This window comes from Electrophorus electricus, chromosome 1 (assembly GCF_041902795.1).
Source record: "Electrophorus electricus isolate QZ-2024a chromosome 1, ASM4190279v1, whole genome shotgun sequence".
In the NCBI taxonomy this organism is placed as follows: Eukaryota; Metazoa; Chordata; class Actinopteri; order Gymnotiformes; family Gymnotidae; genus Electrophorus; species Electrophorus electricus.
Genome location: NC_137497.1, coordinates 26,431,793 through 26,456,702, shown reverse-complemented (window position 1 = coordinate 26,456,702; position 24,910 = coordinate 26,431,793). Strand labels below are relative to the sequence as shown.

The following is a 24,910-nucleotide window of genomic DNA, read 5'->3' as shown; positions in this document are numbered from 1 at the left end:
GATTAAATGTTTAAACAAGGGGGTCATTATATAATACAGTGAAAATTATGTGTGCATACCAGTGCTCAGAAAACTTGCTCCCTATAAATGAAAATAAAATTGTAAAAAGTTCAAGTAAATGTGAAGCATGCAGATCTGAATTCATCTAAAAAGCATGAGTACCATATAATAAGCTCACATGCTATTTAAAACATTTAGATAGATAGGCAGTTCCCTTAAATTCACTTTAATGTATACAGGAAATAAAACATGAGGTTAAGGGAATCAGCTTTTTTTTTGGGGGGGGGGGATGGACAAATATATTTTTCCCACCAATTTTGTCATAAATAAATACATAACTTTTAATTCAAATTTTATGGGTCTTATCATTAGGGCATAAAGGCATATACTTGACTACAGCTTGATTGAAGCCCCATGACTTCAAACAACACTACGATTGGCTTGTTATAACTGAAATTAGGGTACTGAGGTGTGGAAAACAATATACAACTAAGAAACAGTTCTGTCTTCAACCAGAGTGTCATGGAATGGGCCTTCAGGTTTTCTCGGGGGGTTGAACCAGCAAGCGGTCAGTGGTCTGAGAGAGCTTGACAGGCCATCTCATATCTACGCAGGTGATTGACCAGGGACTGCACGTAGGTGAAGACACACTTGGAGTCAGGTTTCTTGCCCATTATCATCATGTCCTCCACTTCCAGCAAGGGCATACAATTAGCAAAGGCCCTGATGGAGAAAGATTGAGGGAGCAATAAAGGAACAGTGAATCAGAGAATAAACATACACTCTGTATATTTACTGAGGAGGAGTGTGAAATAAAAATCACTTGCACAACTAACCAGCAGGTGGGAGATCAACTCTGTGAGGACTATAGAAAACATTTACAGACATCCCCAAACTGATTCTCACCCAGCACAGCTTGAAATAGGAAAGGAAATGGACCCATCACTTCCTTTGCTACCCTACAAAGATACCCCTCAATAGGCCTAAACAGAGCAGTAAATGGGCAGATATGTTTATACTACAGACCAGTGATTTATTAATACTGGGAAGTTGAAGGTGTGTAGTTATTCTATCCTTTAAATGACCCCTATACAGTAAGATTAATTATAATTTTCAGTTTTCTTGCCAAAAAGAAATACAGGTTATTGTGCAAATTTAAAACATGACCATGCTAATTGGTTGGCAGTTAATATTCCTGAAGACATTTGGCAAATGAAAGGATTTCTGGCTTTGTTTTGGAAACAAAACAGTACATCATATGTTCTAAACTGGTAGCTAAAGCAGACAGCAGGAATCTTTGATCCTGGCGGGCTCTGTCCTTGTGTCTCTGGCCCAAACCAAGACCATGTTTGGGCGTTGGATTTCACTGCGCTATTCACTCTCGCACACACTGAGTGATGGTGAACGTGGCCAGGCTCTTGATATGACGTTATGTTGGTCCACTGAAACTGACAAACAAAACCTTGATAAAGAACATCACCTGACTTTGTACTGTTCTCACACATACATGACCTCAACTTAGATAAAGCATTGCCTTTTAAGTTAGCTTCCATCTTTTTATGGTCCCAAAAAAATCTCTTTGGTGTCTTCACCTGTAATTTATAGCAACTTCTTGTCTCCAGATTCATCAAGATTTCCAAATGTAACAAATGGGAGCAGGTTTGGAAGCAGACTTGAACTATTACACATAACACTCCAGTTATACTTTATGTATGACCATCATGGTTTTAGTAAAACAATGCCCACTGAACTCCAGAACTGCATTAACCATAACATTTTTAACAGCTTGTAACCCCAAATTACCATCACCTTAATCATAAATGAAACCCACTTCCCCCCAAAAAAACCCCACATCATGGGTCAGGTCTTTCCTTAAAGGCCTTGATGCTACTCTCACCGTTCAGTGTCAGTTTGGACCTTATGTGGAGTGTTTGGTTTTGACCAAGCCCTTCTGCACCAGACCTCTGTAGAACTCCTGGAGGTACGTATACACGCACTTCCAGTCAGGCTCCCGCAGACGCACCATATCATCCACATCCAAAAGCTGGGGACAGTCGGCAAGCTTCCTGCTCGCAAAACCATGTCAGGAGATGAAGGGAAGGGTATATGGGACAAAGAGACAGAGAGAGAATAAAAGAAAGACATACAAGGTAGAAAGGCAGAAATACAAACACAAAAGAAAGGAGGGAGGAAATACAGCAAGAAAGGGCAAAGGAAGGCAGCAGTGGGCAGCCAAACATCAGGGTGAAACATGGGGACAGTGAGGAAAGAGGACGGAAAAAGGACACAAAAACAGGATAAACATTACATGTGTGTTGACATACAGTTTGATGTGCTTTCATGCTTGATGTGCTTGCATGATCATATGCACACACAGACACAAAAAAGGGATAAATGGAGCATTAGCTCGCATCCATTCAGTTTTGTGGCTGTGATGCAAGGTTTGCTTTTCAGGACACATGGAGGAATATACAGCAGGACCAAGACACAAGGCACTTTTAACAGCTGAGCTTCATACGTATGGTTTTGTCCCCTAATCTAAAAACTAGCGCTAGACAACTGTGGGTCACGAGGTGAACCTGCTGCTTTGTGTTCGGCCTTTACATGTGCACTGTGAATGTGGGCACGAAGTGATCCGGACACAGAATGCAAAGTGAGAAGAAAAGTGAACAATGACTAGATTATGGCATTTATGCATCCACAGGCAAGTTGGCCATAGCAGAGAAACATGCAAGAGCAGAGAAGTGATACCACCCAAAACCTAAGACTGACAGGCAGTGAGAAGCAATAGCCAATGATGTTTAAGTGGCCAGTCATTCTGTTAGTCAGTCATGGTGAATGATCTGTTCTAAACAGCTGTTTACAAGAGTCGGGAAATTGAGAAGAGAATAAACAGGCGACAGATTGACTAGAGGGGAAAGGGTCAAGGGGAATCTGAATGCCCATTCACGGTTAACTGAAAGATTCAAGGAGTGACTAAATGACGCAAAGTAGAGCTTATCCAGTGGAGGACCTGCGGGTCTTGATCATTAGACGCGGACACGGCTGGTTTAGTCGAGCTGTAGGAGGGGTTACCTCTCTAGGTAGAGGCAGGACAGTGGAAAAGGGAAATGGCAAATCAGCAGAAAGTATTTACAGGCCAGTCATTTCAGAGGAGGTCATTGGTCAAAGCGGCATAACGGTCCCTGGAGCACGAAGAACGTGCAGATTCGCTTCAATGATGAAGCGAACATCAGAACACTGCAAGTAACTAGAAGGCTTTCACCAGGGGCTATAGGTTAGATTTAGGACATTCCTTCTTTTACAACCCTGCAGGCACTCAGAGCCTCTCTAGACAAATGGTGACTACATTATGAAATATTCTGAACCTCAATTCAATTTTATTTATATAGCACTTTTAACAATAGAATGAGTCTCAAAGCAACTTTGATCCGAAAAACACTTTCGGTAAAGAAGCCGAGAAGGAATGCTGTGTAGGGATAGGCAAAGGGGTCAGTGACTACACCTAATCAATCATTTTAAGACTGAGATCAATTAATTAACCAAGTGGCATGAGGTATTCTTCTGCTTTGTTGGAACAATCGGCCCTTTGAGGCTAAAATTGTGTTGGCCCTGCTTTGGTAAGTTGCAGTAAAAATGTAAATGATAATTCTGGAGGTGACTTGGTGTAATGTATAATTATCATTCTGTAAGTAAATTTAGAGTATTCTGAGTGCCTGCACATTTCTCTATAACATGAATCACTAGCAAGCATTTCAATAATATTAGTGGTGGGATTTTCTAACGTGGACAAAAAATTAACAAAGCAAAAATGGTTAAAATAATTCTGCTGCCATATATAAAAAATATTTAGAAAACATTTAATTGTCACCATTAAACATTTGTACAAATGTGTCAATCTCTGTGGTGAAATCTTAAGTAGATGTGCAAATATTTATATACTCACTCTGCTGTTTTGAAGGCCACCTCAAAGTTCTGTCGTCGATTGCTGGGACTCAGGGCAGAGTAGTCGAACGCCTCAGGGAAGAAGTTGTGCACCAGGGCACAAAAAGCCATCCCATCACTCCAGCTAGAGGAAAAGTTCTGAATGTCCACATTCTGAAACAAGGGCAAATGAGAGGCAAAGAACAAGAACAGTGAGAAAGAACACAGAAAGGAGCAATATCACAGGTCACCAGTACACAGCAGTCTTGTATTTAAGTGACTAAACTGCCAGGCTCTGTTGTAAAACCACATCAATTAGCATTGGAGTACGATCTGTATATTTTTCTCAGGATACTTCAGATGAAGAGGTGCACGTGGCGGCCTCCGCACCTCGTAGTCACGGGTCTTGGCTCTGCACCAGTCGAGGAGCATCTGCTTGATAGAGTTGGCATTGGGCACCCCGAAGCTGGTGGAGCGGTGGACTTTGTTCACCTGTGCTGGGCTGCTGCCAACAGCGAGACAGGAGCATGAGAAAAGAAAAAAGGTCCATCATGGCACCTTGCAGGTGGCATTTCATACAAATCTAAAAAGAATAACAGTGCAGAAATAACAGTGAACTACACTTTGCTCGAAAGGCCATGTTAAAAAACAAAAAAAAAAACCCACATTAATTATTTTAAGTATGTATCTCTCTACTTGCACATGCTGTACATATAACAAAGCCAAGATCACCAAGACAAACTTGCATATACATAGACATCTTAATCTGGGAACAATTAGAAAAAAGCTTTCTACTTAGACATTTCTTTGTACCTCTTTAAAATACACTTTACCATTCTTCTGAGCGGGAAAGCAGTCGTGGCTAACGTCCCACAGACAGCTGTGCGACTAGGAAGACTTGGAGGATGTTCTAGCACTCACCTTCCACTGTCCTTATCCAGCTTCTCCATCATGGCCCTGCGTGCCTGCACGGCCGACGTCTTGGGCAACGTCTGTGCCCTCACCAGCTCCTTCCTACGCTCGGCCTGCCGGCGCTCCAATGCTGAATCATCCTCTCGGTCAAACACGCTGGAGGGGATGCAGATGTGCAGGATAGAGAGAACATTAGAGGTCAGCAGAGGGCAAGCCTGCCAAGGCCAATGTGCTTTTTCGATGTGCGAGCACAAAACATGGTTCCACATGACTGCCACGTGTCTGATGTTCACCTTCCAACTTTCTTGGTCGAACTGGAGGAAGAGTAACTGTAGGATTTGGTCTGCATGGTCCCCCCTGAAACCAAAGCAGATCAGTTGAAAAGTAGAGGGGGATGATGAGATTTATGGAAACTTACAAATTCTCATTCAGATCACACATCACACATCAGTAAAAGCCAAGACTCACGATCAGACTTCTGTGTGCAAGTGGTTTCTGTGATGGTGCTGCGGGACATCCGGCTGCCCTCGTCTGTACAGGCACAAACACAGACAGTTTAAACTGTACCAAGCAAATTCTAAAAACTGTAAATTCTGTAAAAACTGTAAATTCTACACACACCCACCCACCCACCCCATATTTTTGATTTATTCATTTATATGCCACATAAAAGAAATCCTTCACCCAAATGTGCTAATTATGGATCTAAAGAACAAAAGCTGTTGGGAGGTAGCATTATGCACCATAATACACCATGTTAAATGGTCCCTGCTAGCTGCTAGCACTCATTCAGTCTTGGCCACATCCAAGACACTCTGCTCATTTAAGTGATTTCTGGGGATTCATGTCACCTGACTGGGCAAAGCGGTTGGTTTTTGTGATCTCGCTGACAGTGGAGCCATCCACAGACTTCTCCACCTTTCTCACCACCACCTCGCCTGCGCCCGACCGGTCCTTCTGCGCCCTCTCCTCTCTCTGTTGCCTCAGCTCCTGCAGACGCACCTCCCTCTCCTTCTCCCTTTGGTCTGAGGAGGTTTGGTCAGTTCATTTGTACATAAACATGAACAAAGCAAATCACTGTGTGACCTCTAGGAGACCTGAGGCACTTGGAAAAATGATTCAAACATTCACATACTGTTTAAAGCACAAGGCACAGTTTCACTGCAAACCAAACCCACAATAACAAACCAAGGAATATTTTCTATAACTGAAAAGGTTCTGAGGCAAATAAGCCTCAAATTTGTAGTCCTCCAGGAGGCCTGGGCTTCTTTTCTTACTTTTGTGTTTTCATTTGTAAGCCATAAAAACAAATAACACAGGCCAAAAGGGAAAAAACACTCAGGCTGAGACAGTGTCTTCTGATAGTGAGAAAGGTTCAACAATTTTAGGAAACTGACTTTTGATCATGGTGGTTTTTGATAGTTATTTAAAGGAATACATTCCCATGTGAAGTGAGAACACTGCAAAAAATGTGTAATTGAACCCTCGTCAAATAATGCAAGCAACCAAAAACTGTGTACAGTACCATTATGAGAAATTATGCAAAGGTCATGCAAATGCAGTTATCAGAATTACACATTATGTGCAAAATGAGTGAATGTACTGCATATGCACACAGATGGGGGATAAAACCCCACACGCAAAGCACACAGAAGCTGCCCTACCTAGTTCTTCCACTGAACATCCCAACCTTGCTTCTAAAGGCAGAGAGGGAAACATGAAGTGATGGAATGAGGAGGGAAAAGACTAGAGAACCACATTTTCATTGATGTGGATATAAGGGGGGAAAAAGTGAGAGAAAGAGAGAGAGAGACAGACACACACACAGAAGACAGAGAAAGAAGGAGATGGACACAGCATGAGTGTGAATGTGAGTGAATCTCTTACCTCTCTTTTTCTTCCTGAGTTCTCTCATTGCAGCCCTAATCATTTTCCTCTCTTCAAAGTCTTTGGAGTCATCAAGCTATTACAAGAAACACAAAGATCAATACTAAATGACTCACTGACAATTGTATGCTTTTAACACAGTTCATTTTTCAAATTTCAGTGAAAAATGTACTTTGGTGTGGTGGCCATTTGGCACTACCATTTTGTCTAGGATCTCTTCGTCCTGTATGGCTTCCAGCTGTTCTGAAGTGAGCTTGCTTCCACTGCTGCTGCTGGCCGCCTCACTTTTCAGCTGAGCTAGCGAGGAGCCATTAGGGACCGCTGGAGCGTCACTGGCCATCTGGACCGCAGAGGCGACCGTAAAGGCAGATTCCTCCATCTGCAGAGGGGCAGGCACAGAATGAGCGCTCTGCTTGGGCAGCACTTGGAAAATCGCAGCACTGAAATCAACAGGTCCCCCAGTGCAGTTTGATTTTTCACTTTGCCTGGGCTTTGTGAAAGAATGGGCAGGTTAAAGACAACTCAAAACTTTAATATGTAATAATTACAGACCACATTGAAGTCACAATTTGCAAGCACATAACTGGCATGGAAGGTGGAACAGGGAGAGAGACACAAGCATGGTGGGACTGTTCTTCGGGGGGGGGGGGGGGGGGGGGTCCAAATTATATCTATTCTTGCAGCTGTGTTTACACAAAGGCCATGGAAGCTCGCTGACATTTAAGCAGGAATGAGAGCACACCAATCCTAAGGACCCACAGGCCTGCCGATTCCCCTTCCCAGCTTCACCACCAGCTACCTGTCCGGCCAGGTGGGATGAAAGGGGCTTGGACAGCTAATCCCAGAGATTACATTAATATGGCTATAACATTAATTTTTAGATGTGTCAGAGGAAGGCAAATGGACCAAACAGTAACTGTATGGCTAAATAAAGCTTGGGTTTAGTAAGATGAAAACACCTTTTTAATATTTCTTACTTGACATGAAAATCAAAGGCATGACGAATCAAACAAAAGGCATTTGTTGCTGAAAAAACAAAGTGGAAAAATAAGTATAAAACAAATGTAATTGCAGGTTTGGGAATATAGCATGCAAATGCACTACAACTATCCGCTGAACCCTCTCTCTACAAGTACACTGCTCAATTTGCTGAACCCTCTCTGTACACCCCTTTATATTATTTGCCCTTTAACAACAGCAAATCTATAAAAGAAATAACAGAAGGCATGTGTATGTACAATTGTGTGGGTGTCAGAGACAACCAGGGATGTGCTGTGCACCTCTGATGATGACATGGGAACATGGCAGACAAGAGCCTTTAATAAAACAGCAGAGGCATGTTTCCCGAAAGTGCTCTCCTGCTGGAGGCTGTGTGTGGGGCTTTATTCAGACTGGCTGAGAGCTCTATACATCCAGCCAGCATGTCTCCAGACTCCTACTGGTTCTCTTTATAGGAAACACCGCAGGCCCTTATTTGCGTTCATTGTACTTCTGTTGTAACAGAGCTCCCAAGAGACCTGCCCCACTGTCTCGATGGAACGCATGCACACACGAACCCTCGAATACACGAACACGCAAACACGAACCCGAACCCGCGAACCCGAAAACACACACACCTCCCAGCTGCTTGGTAAAAAATAGTCTCAGCCTTATACCAAATCTGTGAGTATACACAAGGCACTTAGCAAAGGCTAAACAAAGCTTATTAATTGAATAAGTAGTGTGAGCATAGAATCATTCAAAGATATTATGCAAGTTAAAGGCACTTGAGGTCACTTAACTGTATCAGGAATACATACCAGACAGCCCAGCGTATTCTGTCAACCATCTGTTATCACAGTATTACAGTAAAGCTTTCTAATTAGCATAGCAGTGAATAAAGACATTTCTACCCAATCGCACATGCCATCTGCCATGAAAACCATAACATTTGGAATTAGTGGTACTGGATGTCCAGATAGGATGCAAGTCTATTTCAAGACTCGACCAGTTAGTCATCATTCACCATTGCTAAGGCCTAGTTAATAATGCTGTGCCAGGTGTCTCCTCGGACCAGGCACAAAGCTGGACAGGCTGCATGCAGAGCCCGCATGTTAAAAGCCTTAACGCTGTAGCCATTACAGATAAGCACAACTACACCTGCACATGGTGGCACACCTCCAATCACAGCTCACCCACATCAAAACAAACGAAGTTAAACTCAGTCTCCCATTTTTTATCAAATCATCCCCCCCCCGCCCCAAAAAGGTATTTTAAATTACATTTAAAAACTTCTCTAAATGAACTCTAATGAGATCATACTTTCAGTCATCTGTTCTAACTTTTCTGTGCTGCCATCAGTTGCTTTGCGATTTTTATTAACTGGTTACTCCCAGCATGTTACTTCCCTAGTTGCACTATTTTAGATTATTATGCAGTTTTAAGTCTTTTGTAGTACTCATTTTTAGTTAATCTCTTATTTTTTCAAATCCATGTTGGAGTTTATCTAATTGTGCAGCACTCTGACTGACACCTGCTGTCTTTTAAATGAGCTTCAGAAATAAAGCTGAAGTAGAAGTTAATGAAGAATAGGAAGGACACACGATACATGCAGTCCTGGCATTGCACACACATACTGCACTACATCCCAGTGATGTGCAACAGAAGCCCATCTGTGATGGCAGCAAACAGCAAAGAAAATCCAGCTGCTTAAAACTCAGTTCGCCACTAGGACAAAAGTCCTTTTGGGGCCAAACTTTGGCATGCTGGCCACAGCTCTGATTTAAAGGATTAAAAGAAGACAGAGTAGAGAGCTGAGCACAGTGCAGGATGGACCTGTATACTCCTGTGGTATGGCATTCAGGCAACAGGAGAATGCGTGAAAAAAAGGGGTATGCAAGTCAACCCTTGCTCTGACAGCTGGTGTACCCTGGGGACAGCTCTCGCATGCTTTTTGTTTGACCTACGTGCTGGTCAATACCAATAATAGAGTCCATGGTCCCTTTAGACCACATATGTGCAGTGTAACTGGAGAGTGTCCTGCCTAAAGAGGTGCCTGTGTCATTGGCATCTTTGTTTGAACAACGTAAAAGGCCCAGAACACACAGAAGCTTTGTCTTACACTGCCAACCAGTTTTGAGGAGTAGATGAAAAACAATTGTACACAAACCCCATTGAACCCTCTTCTGTATGAGCCAAAAGACATTTAGGGACAGTTCAGATTAAGCCTAGTCCAAAAAGATTTTCCAAATGAGATCCACCATTGGCACTGCAATTTTACTTAATCCATGTCTGCAAATCCAGCCTAGAACAGTTTAGTATAGAACACCAATATAAGGTTGCCTACAGAACTACACAGAAAAAACACAAAACCATATAAGCATGCACAATCCTAACCCTACCATACTGTTGCTCCGGGAGAAGCTGCTGATCAGTGAAGGTGTGGAAGACGACCGGCGGGTGGAAAAGGTGGGTGGATGCGGGACCGGATCAGCACTGGGTTCCAATGGCACAATGATTATATCTTGATCTTGTGAGGGCTGATCTTCAGGAAGCCCAAGAGCCTGGCAAAGGGCCTCAATCTGCCTGGCGAGCTTTTCCTGTTGAAGCCTTAACCTCAGATTCTCCTCTTGCAAGGTTGCGATGGCTTCAATAGCTGGGTTAACCTTTGCAGTGGCTTCCTCCAAGCGCACATCTACGTACTTGCCGAATGCCTTCAGATCGCAATGGATCTCCTGAACAGCACACTGAAGGGTAAGTTCCAGCCTGCTCACCCCCTCTTCAGTATTGTCCAAGTTCTCATCTGGATCTTCGTCCACCACCGATTCCACAAGAAGGTCTCCAATTACGGCCTCCAGGCCAGACTCAGCACACTCTCCACTCGGGCTGCCAAGGGAAGCCACTTTATCCTCCAGGGCTGACACTAGGTCCAGGTTGACCCCAGGCATGGTGAGGTTCACAGGTATTTTAGTGTTCAGCCTACAAGTGACTAACAAACAGGTGACCTGGCTTCTCAATAATGCTGGATTGTTCTTCTATTTTCAGCAATGTTTGGTTGAAATTTGGATGAAATATCAAAGCTAACAAAAAGCTGCAGATCACACAAACTCACATCTACTCTGAAAGGTCCCTGGGACAAACCCCTATCCCTTTATAACCACTCCACATCCTTTCTCTTCAAATGGCCAGAACATGAGAACCAATGAACAGGCCTGGAATTCTGTCACCATGGCAGCAAAGGCCCAGGGCCCCCCTCTAGCTCAGGTGCCATAGTCATGTCTATTTATCACCAGTCATTCCATTATTCTAGTGGGTACACCCCCTTCAACCCCTACTGCTCTCTTTATTTAGAGCTCTTGCCCTTCACACCTCCACTGGCAGAACACAGAGAGGCTATGGGCAATAGCAAAGAGGAGGCTGTTCTTCTTCATTCTGGACCTAGACACCAAATGTGCACAAATGCAAAATAAACTAAACCTGATCACAGATCCTCACATTCTGGCATGCTGGGTGTTGCAAACATTCAACAGTTCTTGGTACAAGTATACTCTCGTCCCACATGCACATAGCTAGGCTGCAGTCCAAGATAAGTCCTGGCAGTTAGTATTTACATGCTGAGTTTGAGTGTGTATTATAATCAAATAATCATATTTCATGTGGCTAAATTGGTATGATTGAGATATACATCACATCTTTGACTAAAACCTAATCGGATCACTCAGCTGATATCTGAAAACAAAAGAGGTCAGAAATGACCTTAAAAATGTGTGATTGGGGTGGGGGCAGCTATTAAAAATTCAGTGTCCAACTACTCAGAGGTCTTTCTCTTTCATGGACGTCACAAGGATATGGTAGGATAAGTCACTTAATTGATTCTCTGTTACACCCTTAGTTTAAAATGGTATGTCTTGTTCGCACACAACTGAAACAGTACCACAGAGGGACATTCATCAGGCAACTGCTACTGAAATAACAAATGTGACTGACCATTCTGGACACTTATAGCAATGCATCTAAAAATATCAGCCATATCCCAAAAAAGGTCATCCAAAAATACCACTGCTTGTTTTATGCTAGTGGTCACTGATTTAACCCAGCAAACAAAGTGGAAGCAGGTAAGGATCTGAAAAAAAACAATTAGCTAAGGCATAATCAAATTTTCAGTGAATGCCTTCAATATATCACTTATAATAGTATATAATTCTAATGATATAGCCAAGAGATGGCAGTGGCTATAGGCACTACAATGCCTTCATGGCTGAAACACTTTAATGTTAATGCTTTCACAAAATATAGCACAGAAAAAATATGGAGTACAAAGCCATAGGTAAAACTAAACATATAAATTATCACCAATGATAGCCATGACTACAGATAATTACCTGTACATTTACATTTGTGGCATTTAGCTGATGCTTTTATCCAAAGCAACTTACAATAAAATGACTGAGCACAACTTGAGCAATTGAGGGCCCAACAGTGGCAGGGCTTGAACCAGCAATCTTCCAATTACAAGTCAAGTACCTTAACCACAGTTACCACTGCCCAACAGTGTGCCTTAGGGGGCATCCAGATGACAATGGCAATTTACATAATGATGATAATACAGAATTATTACGTTAGAAATTACTAATAATTAAAGCTTTAAGCTATTTACAATGAAGTTTACAATTATGCATCATTAAATTATCAACACAGTAACTCATAGAGCACGCCAGAGCATGTTGGTAAAAAGCATTTCTAGGCGTCAGAGAGACTCATACAAGCTTTCTCTGCCTTATAGCACCCCAAACAAGTACTATATGCTCAAGCATTCTTTCTCTGCCTTATAGCACCATAACAAAAACTATACGCTCATGCGTGCTTTCTCTGCCTTATAGTACCATAACAAGTACTATTCACTTATCTCCTTGGCACACAAAACACATCAACATAAATGGCGCAAGTTCTTCCAAGCAATGCTACCAGTAATCCAATAATACAGATTAAAATGGTAAACAAAGGCACATTTACAGGCTGAACTGTGCTCAACTGTCATAGTATGACTGATTAGAACAGGATTATTCTAGTTGGGTAGTTGATATAATTGTAACAAATTGGCCAAACGTCCCTCCTTTAGTGGGTGGGACTAACACCCCCTTTTAAGAGCTGTGACGTCCAAATAAAGTTTGGTTTCAAGCAGGTTTGCCATCAAAGGCCGGGCGGGAGGTGTGCAGTTGCTCCTCAATAACGTTCACAAGATTACATCACTTGTATTTTAATATCCCTTTTAGTTTATACCACTAGATTATTTCCAAAACACTGGTAGTTAAACAAACTCACCTCTGGTCTTTGTCCTTCCAAACCATCCTTTTTAGATCTTTCCCCAAATGGCTTGTTTAGAACACCAGTTAAAAAAAACAAAAAAAACAACAACATTTCTTTGACTTTTTACTGCATAATTCTAGTCAAAAGATTTACATGGCATTATACAGCCATCCAAAGCTCAGCACTGCCACCCTAATCTGTACCGCTCATTGCTGTGATTTCAGAAGCCCAGAGGATGTGTAAGAGAACCATATCCTGTCTAAGACCACCCAAACAATTTACTTTGGGCAAGTTTACCTCATTGCCCTTACAGTAAATGTTTGTTTCTTTGCCTACTTTCTCTCTCTCTCGCTCTCTCAACTCCAACTCTCTCTCTCTCTCTCTCAACTCCAACTCTCTCTCTCTCTCCCTCTCAACTCACTCTCTCTCTCTCTCTCTCTCCCTCTCAACTCCATCTTCCTCTCTCTCTCAACTCCATCTCTCTCTTCCTCAACTCCATCTCTCTCTCTCACCTATTCTCTCTCTCTCTCTCAACTCCATCTCTCTCTCTCCCTCTACTCTCTCTCTCTCTACTCTCTCTCAACTCCATCTCTCTCTCCCTCAACTCCATCTCTCTCTCTCTCAACTCTCTCCCTCAACTCCATCTCTCAACACCATCTCTCTCTCTCTCAACTCTCTCTCTCTCCTCTCTCTCTCCCTCAACTCTCTCTCTCCTCTCTCTCTCTCTCTCTCCTCTCTCTCTCTCTCCCTCAACTCCATCTCTCTCTCTCTGTCTCTCTCAACTCCATCTCTCTGTCTCTCTCTCAACTCCATCTCTCTCTCTCTCAACTCTCTCTTTCTCCTCTCTCTCTCCTCTCTCTCTCTCCCTCAACTCTCTCTCTCCTCTCTCTCTCTCCCTCAACTCTCTCTCTCCGTCTCTCTCAACTCCATCTCTCTCTCTGTCTCTCTCAACTCTCTCTCTCTCTCTCAACTCTCTCTCTCCCTCAACTCCATCTCTCTCTCTCAACTCTCTCTCTCTCTCCCTCAACTCCATCTCTCTCTCCCTCAACTCCATCTCTCTCTCCCTCAACTCCATCTCTCTCTCTCAACTCTCTCCCTCAACTCCATCTCTCAACTCCATCTCTCTCTCCTCTCTCTCTCCTCTCTCTCTTTCTCTCCCTCAACTCTCTCTCTCTCCCTCAACTCCATCTCTCTCTCTCTCTCTCTCTCTCTCTCTCTCTACTCCATCTCTCTGTCTCTCTCTCTCTCTCAACTCCATCTCTCTCTCTCTCTCAACTCCATCTCTCTCTCTCTCTCAACTCCATCTCTCAACTCTCTCCCTCAACTCTCTCCCTCAACTCTCTCCCTCAACTCTCTCCCTCAACTCTCTCCCTCAACTCTCTCCCTCAACTCTCTCCCTCAACTCTCTCTCCCTCTCAACTCCATCTCTCTCTCCCTCCCAACTCCATCTCTCTCTCCCTCTCAACTCCATCTCTCTCCCTCAACTCTCTCCCTCAACTCCATCTCTCTCAACTCCATCTCTCTCAACTCCATCTCTCTCAACTCCATCTCTCTCAACTCCATCTCTCTCAACTCCATCTCTCTCTCTCTCTCTCTCTCTCTCTCAACTCTCTCTCTCTCTCTCTCCCTCTCTCCTCTCTCTCTCAACTCCATCTCTCTCTGTCTCTCTCTCTCTCAACTCCATCTCTCTCTGTCTCTCTCTCCCTCTCAACTCCATCTCTCTCTGTCTCTCTCTCCCTCTCAACTCCATCTCTCTCTGTCTCTCTCTCCCTCTCAACTCCATCTCTCTCTCCCTCTCTCTCAACTCCATCTCTCTCTCTCTCAACTCCATCTCTCTCTCTCTCTCTCTCTCTCTCTCAACTCCATCTCTCTCTCTCTCTCTCTCTCTCAACTCCATCTCTCTCTCTCTCTCTCTCAACTCCATCTCTCTCTCTCTCTCAACTCCATCTCTCTCTCTCTCTCAACTCCATCTCTCTCTCTCTCTCTCTCAACTCCAACTCTCTCCCTCAACTCTCTCCCTCAACTCTCTCCCTCAACTCTCTCCCTCAACTCCATCTCTCTCTCTCTCTCTCTCTCTCAACTCTCTCTCTCTCTCTCTCAACTCTCTCTCTCTCTCAACTCTCTCTCTCTCCTCTATCTCTCAACTCCATCTCTCTGTCTCTATCTCTCCCTCAACTCCATCTCTCTGTCTCTGTCTCTCTCTCAACTCCATCTCTCTGTCTCTCTCTCCCTCTCAACTCCATCTCTCTCTCCCTCTCTCTCCCTTTCTCTCAACTCCATCTCTCTCTCAACTCCATCTCTCTCTCTCTCAACTCCATCTCTCTCTCTCTCTCTCAACTCCATCTCTCTCTCCCTCTCTCTCAACTCCATCTCTCTCTCCCTCTCTCTCAACTCCATCTCTCTCTCCCTCTCTCTCAACTCCATCTCTCTCTCCCTCTCTCTCAACTCCATCTCTCTCCCTCTCTCTCAACTCCATCTCTCTCTCCCTCTCTCTCAACTCCATCTCTCTCTCCCTCTCTCTCAACTCTCTCTCTCAACTCCATCTCTCTCTCAACTCCATCTCTCTCTCAACTCCATCTCTCTCTCCCTCAACTCTCTCTCTCTCTCTCTCTCTCAACTCTCTCTCAACTCCATCTCTCTCTCCCTCAACTCCATCTCTCTCTCTCAACTCTCTCTCTCACTCTCTCCCTCAACTCTCTCTCTCAACTCCATCTCTCTCTCTCTCTCAACTCCATCTCTCTGTCTCTCTCCCTCTCTCTCAACTCCATCTCTCTGTCTCTCTGTCTCTCCCTCGACTCCATCTCTCTGTCTCTATGTCTCTCTCTCGACTCCATCTCTCTGTCTCTATGTCTCTCTCTCGACTCCATCTCTCTCTGTCTCTCTCTCAACTCCATCTCTCTCTGTCGCTCTCTCAACTCCATCTCTCTCTGTCGCTCTCAACTCCATCTCTCTCTGTCTCTCTCTCCCTCTCAACTCCATCTCTCTCTCTCTCAACTCCATCTCTCTCTCTCTCTCAACTCCATCTCTCTCTCAACTCCATCTCTCTCTCTCAACTCCATCTCTCTCTCTCTCAACTCCATCTCTCTCTCTCTCAACTCCATCTCTCTCTCTCTCAACTCCATCTCTCTCTCTCTCAACTCCATCTCTCTGTCTCTCTCCCTCTCTCTCAACTCCATCTCTCTGTCTCTCTGTCTCTCCCTCAACTCCATCTCTGTCTCTCTCTCAACTCCATCTCTCTCTGTCGCTCTCTCAACTCCATCTCTCTCTGTCGCTCTCTCAACTCCATCTCTCTCTGTCGCTCTCTCAACTCCATCTCTCTCTGTCTCTCTCTCTCTCAACTCCATCTCTCTCTCTCTCAACTCCATCTCTCTCTCTCTCAACTCCATCTCTCTCTCTCTCAACTCCATCTCTCTGTCTCTCAACTCCATCTCTCTGTCTCTCTCCCTCTCTCTCAACTCCATCTCTCTGTCTCTCTGTCTCTCCCTCAACTCCATCTCTGTCTCTCTGTCTCTCTCTCAACTCCATCTCTCTCTGTCGCTCTCTCAACTCCATCTCTCTCTGTCGCTCTCTCAACTCCATCTCTCTCTGTCGCTCTCTCAACTCCATCTCTCTCTGTCGCTCTCTCAACTCCATCTCTCTCTGTCTCTCTCTCTCTCTCAACTCCATCTCTCTCTCTCTCAACTCCATCTCTCTCTCTCTCTCTCTCTCTCAACTCCATCTCTCTCTGTCGCTCTCTCAACTCCATCTCTCTCTGTCTCTCTCTCCCTCTCAACTCCATCTCTCTCTCAACTCCATCTCTCTCTCTCTCTCAACTCCATCTCTCTCTCTCAACTCCATCTCTCTCTCTCAACTCCATCTCTCTCTCTCTCTCAACTCCATCTCTCAACTCTCTCCCTCAACTCTCTCCCCCTCTCAACTCCATCTCTCTCTCCCTCTCAACTCCATCTCTCTCTCTCTCAACTCCATCTCTCTCTCTCTCTCAACTCCATCTCTCTCTCTCTCTCAACTCCATCTCTCTCTCTCTCTCAACTCCAACTCTCTCTCTCTCTCAACTCCAACTCTCTCCCTCAACTCTCTCCCTCAACTCTCTCCCTCAACTCCATCTCTCTCTCTCTCTCTCTCTCTCAACTCTCTCTCTCTCTCAACTCTCTCTCTCTCCTCTCTCTCTCTCAACTCCATCTCTCTGTCTCTCTCTCCCTCTCAACTCCATCTCTCTCCCTCTCTCTCAACTCCATCTCTCTCTCAACTCCATCTCTCTGTCTCTCTCCCTCTCTCTCAACTCCATCTCTCTGTCTCTCTGTCTCTCCCTCAACTCCATCTCTCTGTCTCTATGTCTCTCTCTCGACTCCATCTCTCTCTGTCTCTCTCTCAACTCCATCTCTCTGTCGCTCTCTCAACTCCATCTCTCTCTGTCGCTCTCTCAACTCCATCTCTCTCTGTCTCTCTCTCCCTCTCTCAACTCCATCTCTCTCTCTCTCAACTCCATCTCTCTCTCTCAACTCCATCTCTCTCTCTCTCTCAACTCCATCTCTCTCTCTCTCTCAACTCCATCTCTCTCTCTCTCTCAACTCCATCTCTCTCTCTCTCTCAACTCCATCTCTCTCTCTCTCAACTCCATCTCTCTCTCTCTCAACTCCATCTCTCTCTCTCTCAACTCCATCTCTCTCTCTCTCTCTCTCTCTCTCTCTCTCTCTCAACTCCATCTCTCTCTCTCTCTCAACTCCATCTCTCAACTCTCTCCCTCAACTCTCTCCCCCTCTCAACTCCATCTCTCTCTCCCTCTCAACTCCATCTCTCTCTCTCTCTCAACTCCATCTCTCTCTCTCTCTCTCAACTCCATCTCTCTCTCTCAACTCCATCTCTCTCTCTCTCTCAAACTCCAACTCTCTCCCTCAACTCTCTCCCTCAACTCTCTCCCTCTCTCTCTCAACTCCATCTCTCTCTCTCAACTCCAACTCTCTCCCTCAACTCTCTCTCTCAACTCCATCTCTCTCTCTCTCTCAACTCTCTCTCTCTCTCAACTCTCTCTCTCTCAACTCTCTCTCTCTCAACTCTCTCTCTCTCTCAACTCTCTCTCTCTCTCAACTCTCTCTCTCTCTCTCAACTCCATCTCTCTCTCAACTCCATCTCTCTCTGTCTCTCTCTCTCTCTCTGTCTCTCTCTCAACTCCATCTCTCTGTCTCTCTCTCAACTCCATCTCTCTGTCTCTCTCTCAACTCCATCTCTGTCTCTCTCTCCCTCTCAACTCCATCTCTCTCTCCCTCTCTCTCCCTCTCTCTCAACTCCATCTCTCTCTCTCTCTCTCAACTCCATCTCTCTCCCTCTCTCTCAACTCCATCTCTCTCTCCCTCTCTCTCAACTCCATCTCTCTCCCTCTCTCTCAACTCCATCTCTCTCCCTCTCTCTCAACTCCATCTCTCTCTCCCATCTCCATCTCTCTCTCTCTCAACTCTCTCTCTCAACTCCATCTCTCTCTCTCTCAACTCTCTCTCTCTCTACTCTCTCTCTCTACTCTCTCTCTCTCTACTCTCTCTCTCCCTCAACTCCATCTCTCTCTACTCTCTCTCTCTCCCTCAACTCCATCTCTCCCTCAACTCCATCTCTCTCTCTCAACTCTCTCTCTCAACTCTCTCTCTCTCTCAACTCTCTCTCAACTCTCTCTCTCTCAACTCTCTCTCTCTCAACTCTCTCTCTCAACTCTCTCTCTCTCTACTCCATCTCTCTCTACTCCATCTCTCTCTACTCCATCTCTCTCAACTCCATCTCTCTCAACTCCATCTCTCTCAACTCTCTCTCTCTCTACTCCATCTCTCTCAACTCTCTCTCTCTCTCTCTCAACTCTCTCTCCCTCTCTCTCTCTCTCTCTCTCTCTCTCAACTCTCTCTCTCTCTCCACTCTCTCTCTCTCTCCACTCTCTCTCTCTCTCCACTCTCTCTCTCTCTCCACTCTCTCTCTCTCTCTCTCTCCACTCTCTCTCTCTCCACTCTCTCTCTCTCCACTCTCTCTCTCTCTCAACTCTCTCTCTCTCTCTCTCTCAACTCTCTCTCTCAACTCTCTCTCTCAACTCTCTCTCTCAACTCTCTCTCTCTCTCTCTCTCAACTCTCTCTCTCAACTCTCTCTCTCTCTCAACTCTCTCTCCCAACTCTCTCTCCCTCTCTCTCTCTCAACTCTCTCTCTCTCTCTCTCTCTCTTCTCTCTCTCTCTCTCTCAACTCTCTCTCTCTCAACTCTCTCTACTCTCTCTCTCTCTACTCTCTCTCTCTCTCTCTACTCTCTCTCTCCCTCTCAACTCTCTCCCTCTCAATTCTCTCTCCCTCAACTCTCTCCTCTCTCTCCTCTCTCTCAACTCTCTCCTCTCTCTCAACTCTCTCCTCTCTCTCAACTCTCTCAACTCTCTCCTCTCTCTCCTCTCTCTCCACTCTCTCCTCTCTCTCTCAACTCTCTCCTCTCTCTCAACTCTCTCCTCTCTCTCAACTCTCCTCTCTCTCAACTCTCTCCTCTCTCTCAACTCTCTCCTCTCTCTCAACTCTCTCCTCTCTCTCAACTCTCTCCTCTCTCTCAACTCTCTCCTCTCTCTCAACTCTCTCCTCTCTCTCAACTCTCTCCTCTCTCAACTCTCTCTCTCCCTCTCAACTCTCTCTCCCTCTCTCAACTCTCTCCCTCCTCTCTCTCAACTCTCTCTCCCTCTCTCTCTCTCTCTCTACTCTCTCTACTCTCTCTCTCTCTCTCTCTCTCTACTCTCTCTCTCTCAGCAACAGAAATCCTGTTTGTTCAGTGGCCCTTTCCCCTCACTAGACTGTCCCATTCTGATCCCTAAACAAGTTTACTCCACTGACCCACATGTCTGTGTGGGCAAAGAAATAAGATACCAAATAGCTACCTGCACAGTATGGGGGATATGTGAGATAGTAGACCATCTTTTGGTTCTCTCAGGAAGGTAACTGTGTGAGGGTAGTTTGAGCAAAAGTCTTGTGTGACGTCACGGTACCTTAATGGAAGATCCCATTGAGAAGCTGGAGTTGCTGAACTTGAATGGTGTTGCTCTCAGACCAAGTGTCAGCTCTGCAAAAAAACAATAAAAAGGAAGAAAGAAAACTGAGAAGAATGAAAAACATGTACAGGTTACTGAAAAACTGAAAAATGTCAGTTTCAAACATGGTCAAGTCATGCCAGAGAAAATGTAACCATAAATATTTAGAAATTAAAAAGACCCAGTTCCAACCAGTCGACAAGTATTTGTATACATTTAAAACTTATGGATGAGGTGAGGTATAAGGGATAAAGAAGAGGTGGCTGTTATTCAGTTACGTAAACTGTCACCCTGGCACCACTTAAGAGTTATAAATGAATGAGCAGAACAAGTCACGTCGCTACTAACATAAACAAGATATCCAGAACACTTTGGGTTAGTGATGACACAAATGTTTCACACTCACAAGTTCTCACACAAAGTTGCATCAACATATAAAATGTCTGGTCACACTGAATTTGAAGCAGTAAAAGTTAAGTTCATAGGATTAATTATGTCTTTTAAAATGTTAAAATTGAAAAATATCTGTTTCTAATGCATGGGACCTAGCAAATCTAGTGCACGAGATGGATGGAAAAAAAACCTTCAAACAGCTTTTATTGGCACAAACCCATAGAAATTGTGTCTATATGAATTAGTGCCTGCATTTTTGAGGATCACTGGCCAAGAAGTGAATTTAAAAGAAAAACAGAAAAAAACTAGAAAATCATTACTGGGGAGACATGGATAAAGTTCTCAAATAGCACATCTTAGGAAAAGAATGACATTAAAGTCGACTGACATGGACATTTTATAAATCCCAATCATCAATCTTTGCACCTCACCCACAGTGAGTCTAAGAATGACTGGCCCTCTAAGTTCAGCAACTATCAAAGAACCCTTATGTGAAGTAACAACACTGAGGAAATTTTAGAATATAGATTAGAAAAGGTTTAACTCTGCCTATCAATATAACCATTAGCACTTGTGAGACTGTTCTGCATTGGAGGGGAAAAACAAGTATCCAGCACCAGAAATGGGGACTCGAGTCAGCGACTCTACCTCAAGTCGCACTTCTGACACATTTTGAGACTCGTGACTCGACTTACGACTTTTGACTCAAGACTTGCGAAATTTAAGAGGCGGGAACAAGAACCCAACCAGTTGAAGAAAACTTAAACATAACGTAAAATTTTAAGCAGTAATGGGTTTCTGGCTTTTGTACATGCTCCATGTCCTACTGGCATTTTTTTTTTAACTAACGTTAGCTTGCAGACCAGCGACTCATGAACATCTTTACTCAGAACGCAATTGGTAATCTCACACCCCACCTTTGGTGTTTTACGGAGCACAGAAGGGAAAGTTTTTACTCACTGGGTGTAGATCTCTGAATATTTTGTTTGTGTATATTTAAATGCATATATTTTAGGTTTTGCTGCATTCTTGAGTGTTTGCATAAATAGGATAAGTATATTTGCAGTACAAATCATACAAGCTTCTAGCCAATGCCTACCCTTAGGTCAAAACCAGGTTACTTATGAAAGAGAACATTAAAGGTTGCAAACCCAGATTCCAGTACAGTCTGTCCGCAGAGTACAACAGTCATAGCAGCAGTGGTTGATTAAAAGCTACAATTGAGGTAGGTTGAATGGTAGCCTATTAGGTACAGCTACAGAGTGCACATAAGACAGCAAGACAGTCATGGTTTAGTGGCCAGCTATGACTGAAGATAATGGGTTTATCTCAAGATATGGGTTTACCTGAGCTCTCCCACCATGACACCCTTAGTAAAAGCCCTCTCTACAACTATTGGCTAATGTGTCGAAGTGAAAAGAATGAGCTACATGAGAGAATGGAAATGAGGAGGCTTTGAAATGTGCAAAGAACATCTGCATGTTGCTGTCTGAGGCAAAGACTAGTACAGTGCTTCCAAATAAGGAAGCACTGTGTATGCTCTGGATGGGTGTGTGAGAGAGAGTGCACACACGTGTTTGTGTGTGCGCGCGTGCGCGCACACGTGTTAGACAGAGAGGGGGGGAAAAAAAAGTGTGCTGAAATGTTAGTGCCTTCTGATTACAGGGATACAGTCTTATCTGGTTAGCCTTCTCGCAGCTGGTGTGTAGCAACCCTTAATTAGTGGATTGTTAAGCAAAGCTTTTAGTACAGTGTTTCTCCACAATTGTAAACACTATTCACTCTTAATGTTTAATCCTCTTAGTGTCAGCATTAAATCAGTTCTCTCTCAAATCGGCAGTGAGTCATAGGGATAGTGCAAATGGAGCTAAGTGAATGCAGCCAAAAAAAAAAAAAAAAACGCTTCTAATAGTTCAGCACCAGAAATTGAAAGTGGGAATATAAAAAACAGACATCTAGTAATTATTCTGCAATTTGCTCTCATCATTATTTATTTTCATTATTTATTTATTATTCATCATCCAACTCTGAGGAAAAAGTATTTATAGAAATATTTAGATGCTATATGGCTACATTTCCAGCATGGCTGCCAAAAACACATGGTTTTCTGAATGATGAAATGCACTACAGTGCATTCCATTTAACCAATCAAATCTTCTCAGGCAGACATCTGTGATCTCAGAAGAAAGCTTGGATTACCTAATGCAATTTAAATACCTAAAACTTGCTCTGGGTGTCTTCAACCCACTATCTGAAGCCTTCCCAGGTTACCTTGCATGATCCGCATCTTTCCATTATATGTACAGTCAGAGAGATGGGGAGAAAAAAACCCAAACATTTGCATGTCGAGCATATAATGCAAACTGTGTGCTATACTGTGGCATAGCTTCATGTGACCTAAACTATGTTGTGTGTTTTTTTTGTTTTTTTTAAACATCTCTTCACGATTTGTAGCTAGTAGTACTCGCCATGTGCAGAAATTCAGCAAATTCTCTGAACTGAAAGTAGCTTTTGGGGGAAAAAGTGACAGATTTTTCCAATTCCAGCATTCAAATATGTGGTCTGATAAGGCATTTTACAATGATTTGTTCACCATGCATGTGAGGTCTGATAAGGCATTTTCTGACAGGGCGTTCTCCATGTATGTGAGGTCTGATAAGGTGTTTTATGACGATGCGTTCACCATGCATGTGAGGTCTGATGAGGCATTTTATGACGAAGCATTCACCATGTATGTGAGATCTGATAAGGTGTTTTATGCAGAGGTGTTCAGCACATGTGAGGTCTGATGAGGCATTCACTATGTATGTGAGGTTTGATAAGGCATTTTATCAAAGAGACATTTTTATACACCAGTTCCATTCCATTTACCAGCATCCAGTGAAACCATTAGCTTTTGACCTTTCACTTATCAGCACAAATCTTGATGATCCTTTACTTTCCCAAGTGACAATGGGAAATATGAAAATGTACAGTGCCCATGGAGCAAGATGTCTAAATTACAATACACTGACTTACTATAAAGATTTGATTTGATATAACGTGTCCCTTTTATATGAGAGAATAAATCAGCCTCTGTTTATATATGCTGCTGCATTTCATATCTGATGTAAACAGAAACTAAACAGACAGGATTGCTGACAAATATGCGAAGCATAAAGATCAGAAGAGCAGAAGCATGTAAAATGTACAAAGGTAATAAAAAAAAATTAAAATCTGTTCAAGACTATCAGCTCATGTACACACAAATGCATGCATGCAAACTATGCGAATAGGTATTTTCCAATCAGGTGACAACGTGCTGTCAGTGTCTGGCCAGTGAAGTACCTACCCGATCTCTGTCCTCCAGGGCCAGAGAGGATCCGTGGCATCACAGTGCCCGCCGTGGAGGAAGACAATGGTGATTGCTGGCTGGCAGTGCGGCCATCCTTGATCTCGATGGTGAGGAAGGTCTTCATGCTGGCAAGGGGATCTCTGTGTGTGTCTGCTATCCCTGAAGATGCTTCTCCCTCGGGAGCCTGGCCTTCATCTGAGCTGCACGAGGACCTCCTCACATTCTCAGCGGCATTCTGCGACCCACCCACAACCCCTAGCGATTGGTCGGCACAAGCCTGGGACTGGGCGGGCGAGTCGTTGCCGTGACCACCCCCACGGGCAGTAGAGGCAGCCAGGCAGGAGGAAGGAAGGAGAGGAGAGCAGTGGGAAGATGTATCTGGGCTCTGGATGCTGTGCTGCTCATTCCTCCTCTGGACCAAGGTTTCCAAAGGTTCTGTAAATTTGCACACACTGTCGGGGACTGAGCCCGCCTGGCTGAGTGGCTGACAGGACGTGGGTCTGTTTGTAAATACTAGAAAGAAAAAAAAAAAAATGGAGCATGAAAAAAAGGTTCTCAGCCAAAGAATAATGCTTCCCATTCAAACATGTACCCAGAGAATATCACGAGAACAGGACGCAGATAACACTTTAAAAAATTAGAAGTGGGGCAAAAAGTAAAGATTGCAGTATTTAGACAAGTATGTACACACATCAATTTCCCACATGCACACAGAACCCATATCAGCAGACAGTGAACAAACAAATTTACACAGACACACAAAGGAAAAATAATTATATTCCAACTCTGGGTGTGTTCCAAATTTTATTTCCTTTCTACCACAGCTCATATAGACAACCTTTCTTCAAAGTCACGAAGACATGAAGAAAAAAGGGAAAAATAATAAAGCTTTGATTACAATCTTGCGCTGGATTCGGCCCCTAAACTTGCATGCTGTAATTGCCCTATTCGGTCATGAGAACGAATGAGGGCTTTGGGATGTAGCCATTAGTAAGCGGGGAGGAGAGGACGTCTTGATAGCGAAAAGAGTGGGAACACCCTCCCCCCTTCCACCACATCCCCCCAAATGTTAACATTAAGCAGGTTTGCCTTGTGAAAGGAATTATGGGGGGCGGGTGCTTTAACATAACTTTAAAAGTGATAAA

At 43.9% G+C, this 24,910-nt stretch overlaps 1 protein-coding gene across 10 annotated transcripts in view; it reads right to left on the bottom strand.

The window, feature by feature from the left end:
- Positions 1–468: 468 nt before the first annotated feature.
- Positions 469–24,910, bottom strand: part of smtnb (smoothelin b) — a 53,930-nt gene continuing 29,488 nt past the window's right edge. For 3 of the 10 annotated variants that reach the window (XM_081713754.1, XM_081713798.1, XM_081713805.1), the window contains 13 exons: positions 23,763–24,278; positions 19,997–20,070; positions 13,024–13,074; positions 6,923–7,102; positions 6,724–6,799; positions 6,501–6,533; positions 5,688–5,861; positions 5,305–5,367; positions 5,130–5,193; positions 4,846–4,992; positions 4,315–4,429; positions 3,947–4,098; positions 469–723 (listed from right to left, as the gene is read on the bottom strand). In XM_081713754.1, coding sequence (XP_081569880.1) covers positions 570–723; positions 3,947–4,098; positions 4,315–4,429; positions 4,846–4,992; positions 5,130–5,193; positions 5,305–5,367; positions 5,688–5,861; positions 6,501–6,533; positions 6,724–6,799; positions 6,923–7,102; positions 13,024–13,074; positions 19,997–20,070; positions 23,763–24,278 — 1,799 coding nt within the window. In that variant the 3' untranslated portion in view covers positions 469–569. Of the gene's footprint in view, positions 2,067–3,946; positions 4,099–4,314; positions 4,430–4,845; positions 4,993–5,129; positions 5,194–5,304; positions 5,368–5,687; positions 5,862–6,500; positions 6,534–6,723; positions 6,800–6,922; positions 7,103–13,023; positions 13,075–19,996; positions 20,071–23,762; positions 24,279–24,910 lie in introns of all 10 variants that reach the window. The other 7 variants (XM_081713776.1, XM_081713764.1, XM_081713781.1 and 4 more) reach the window with 7 other exon arrangements.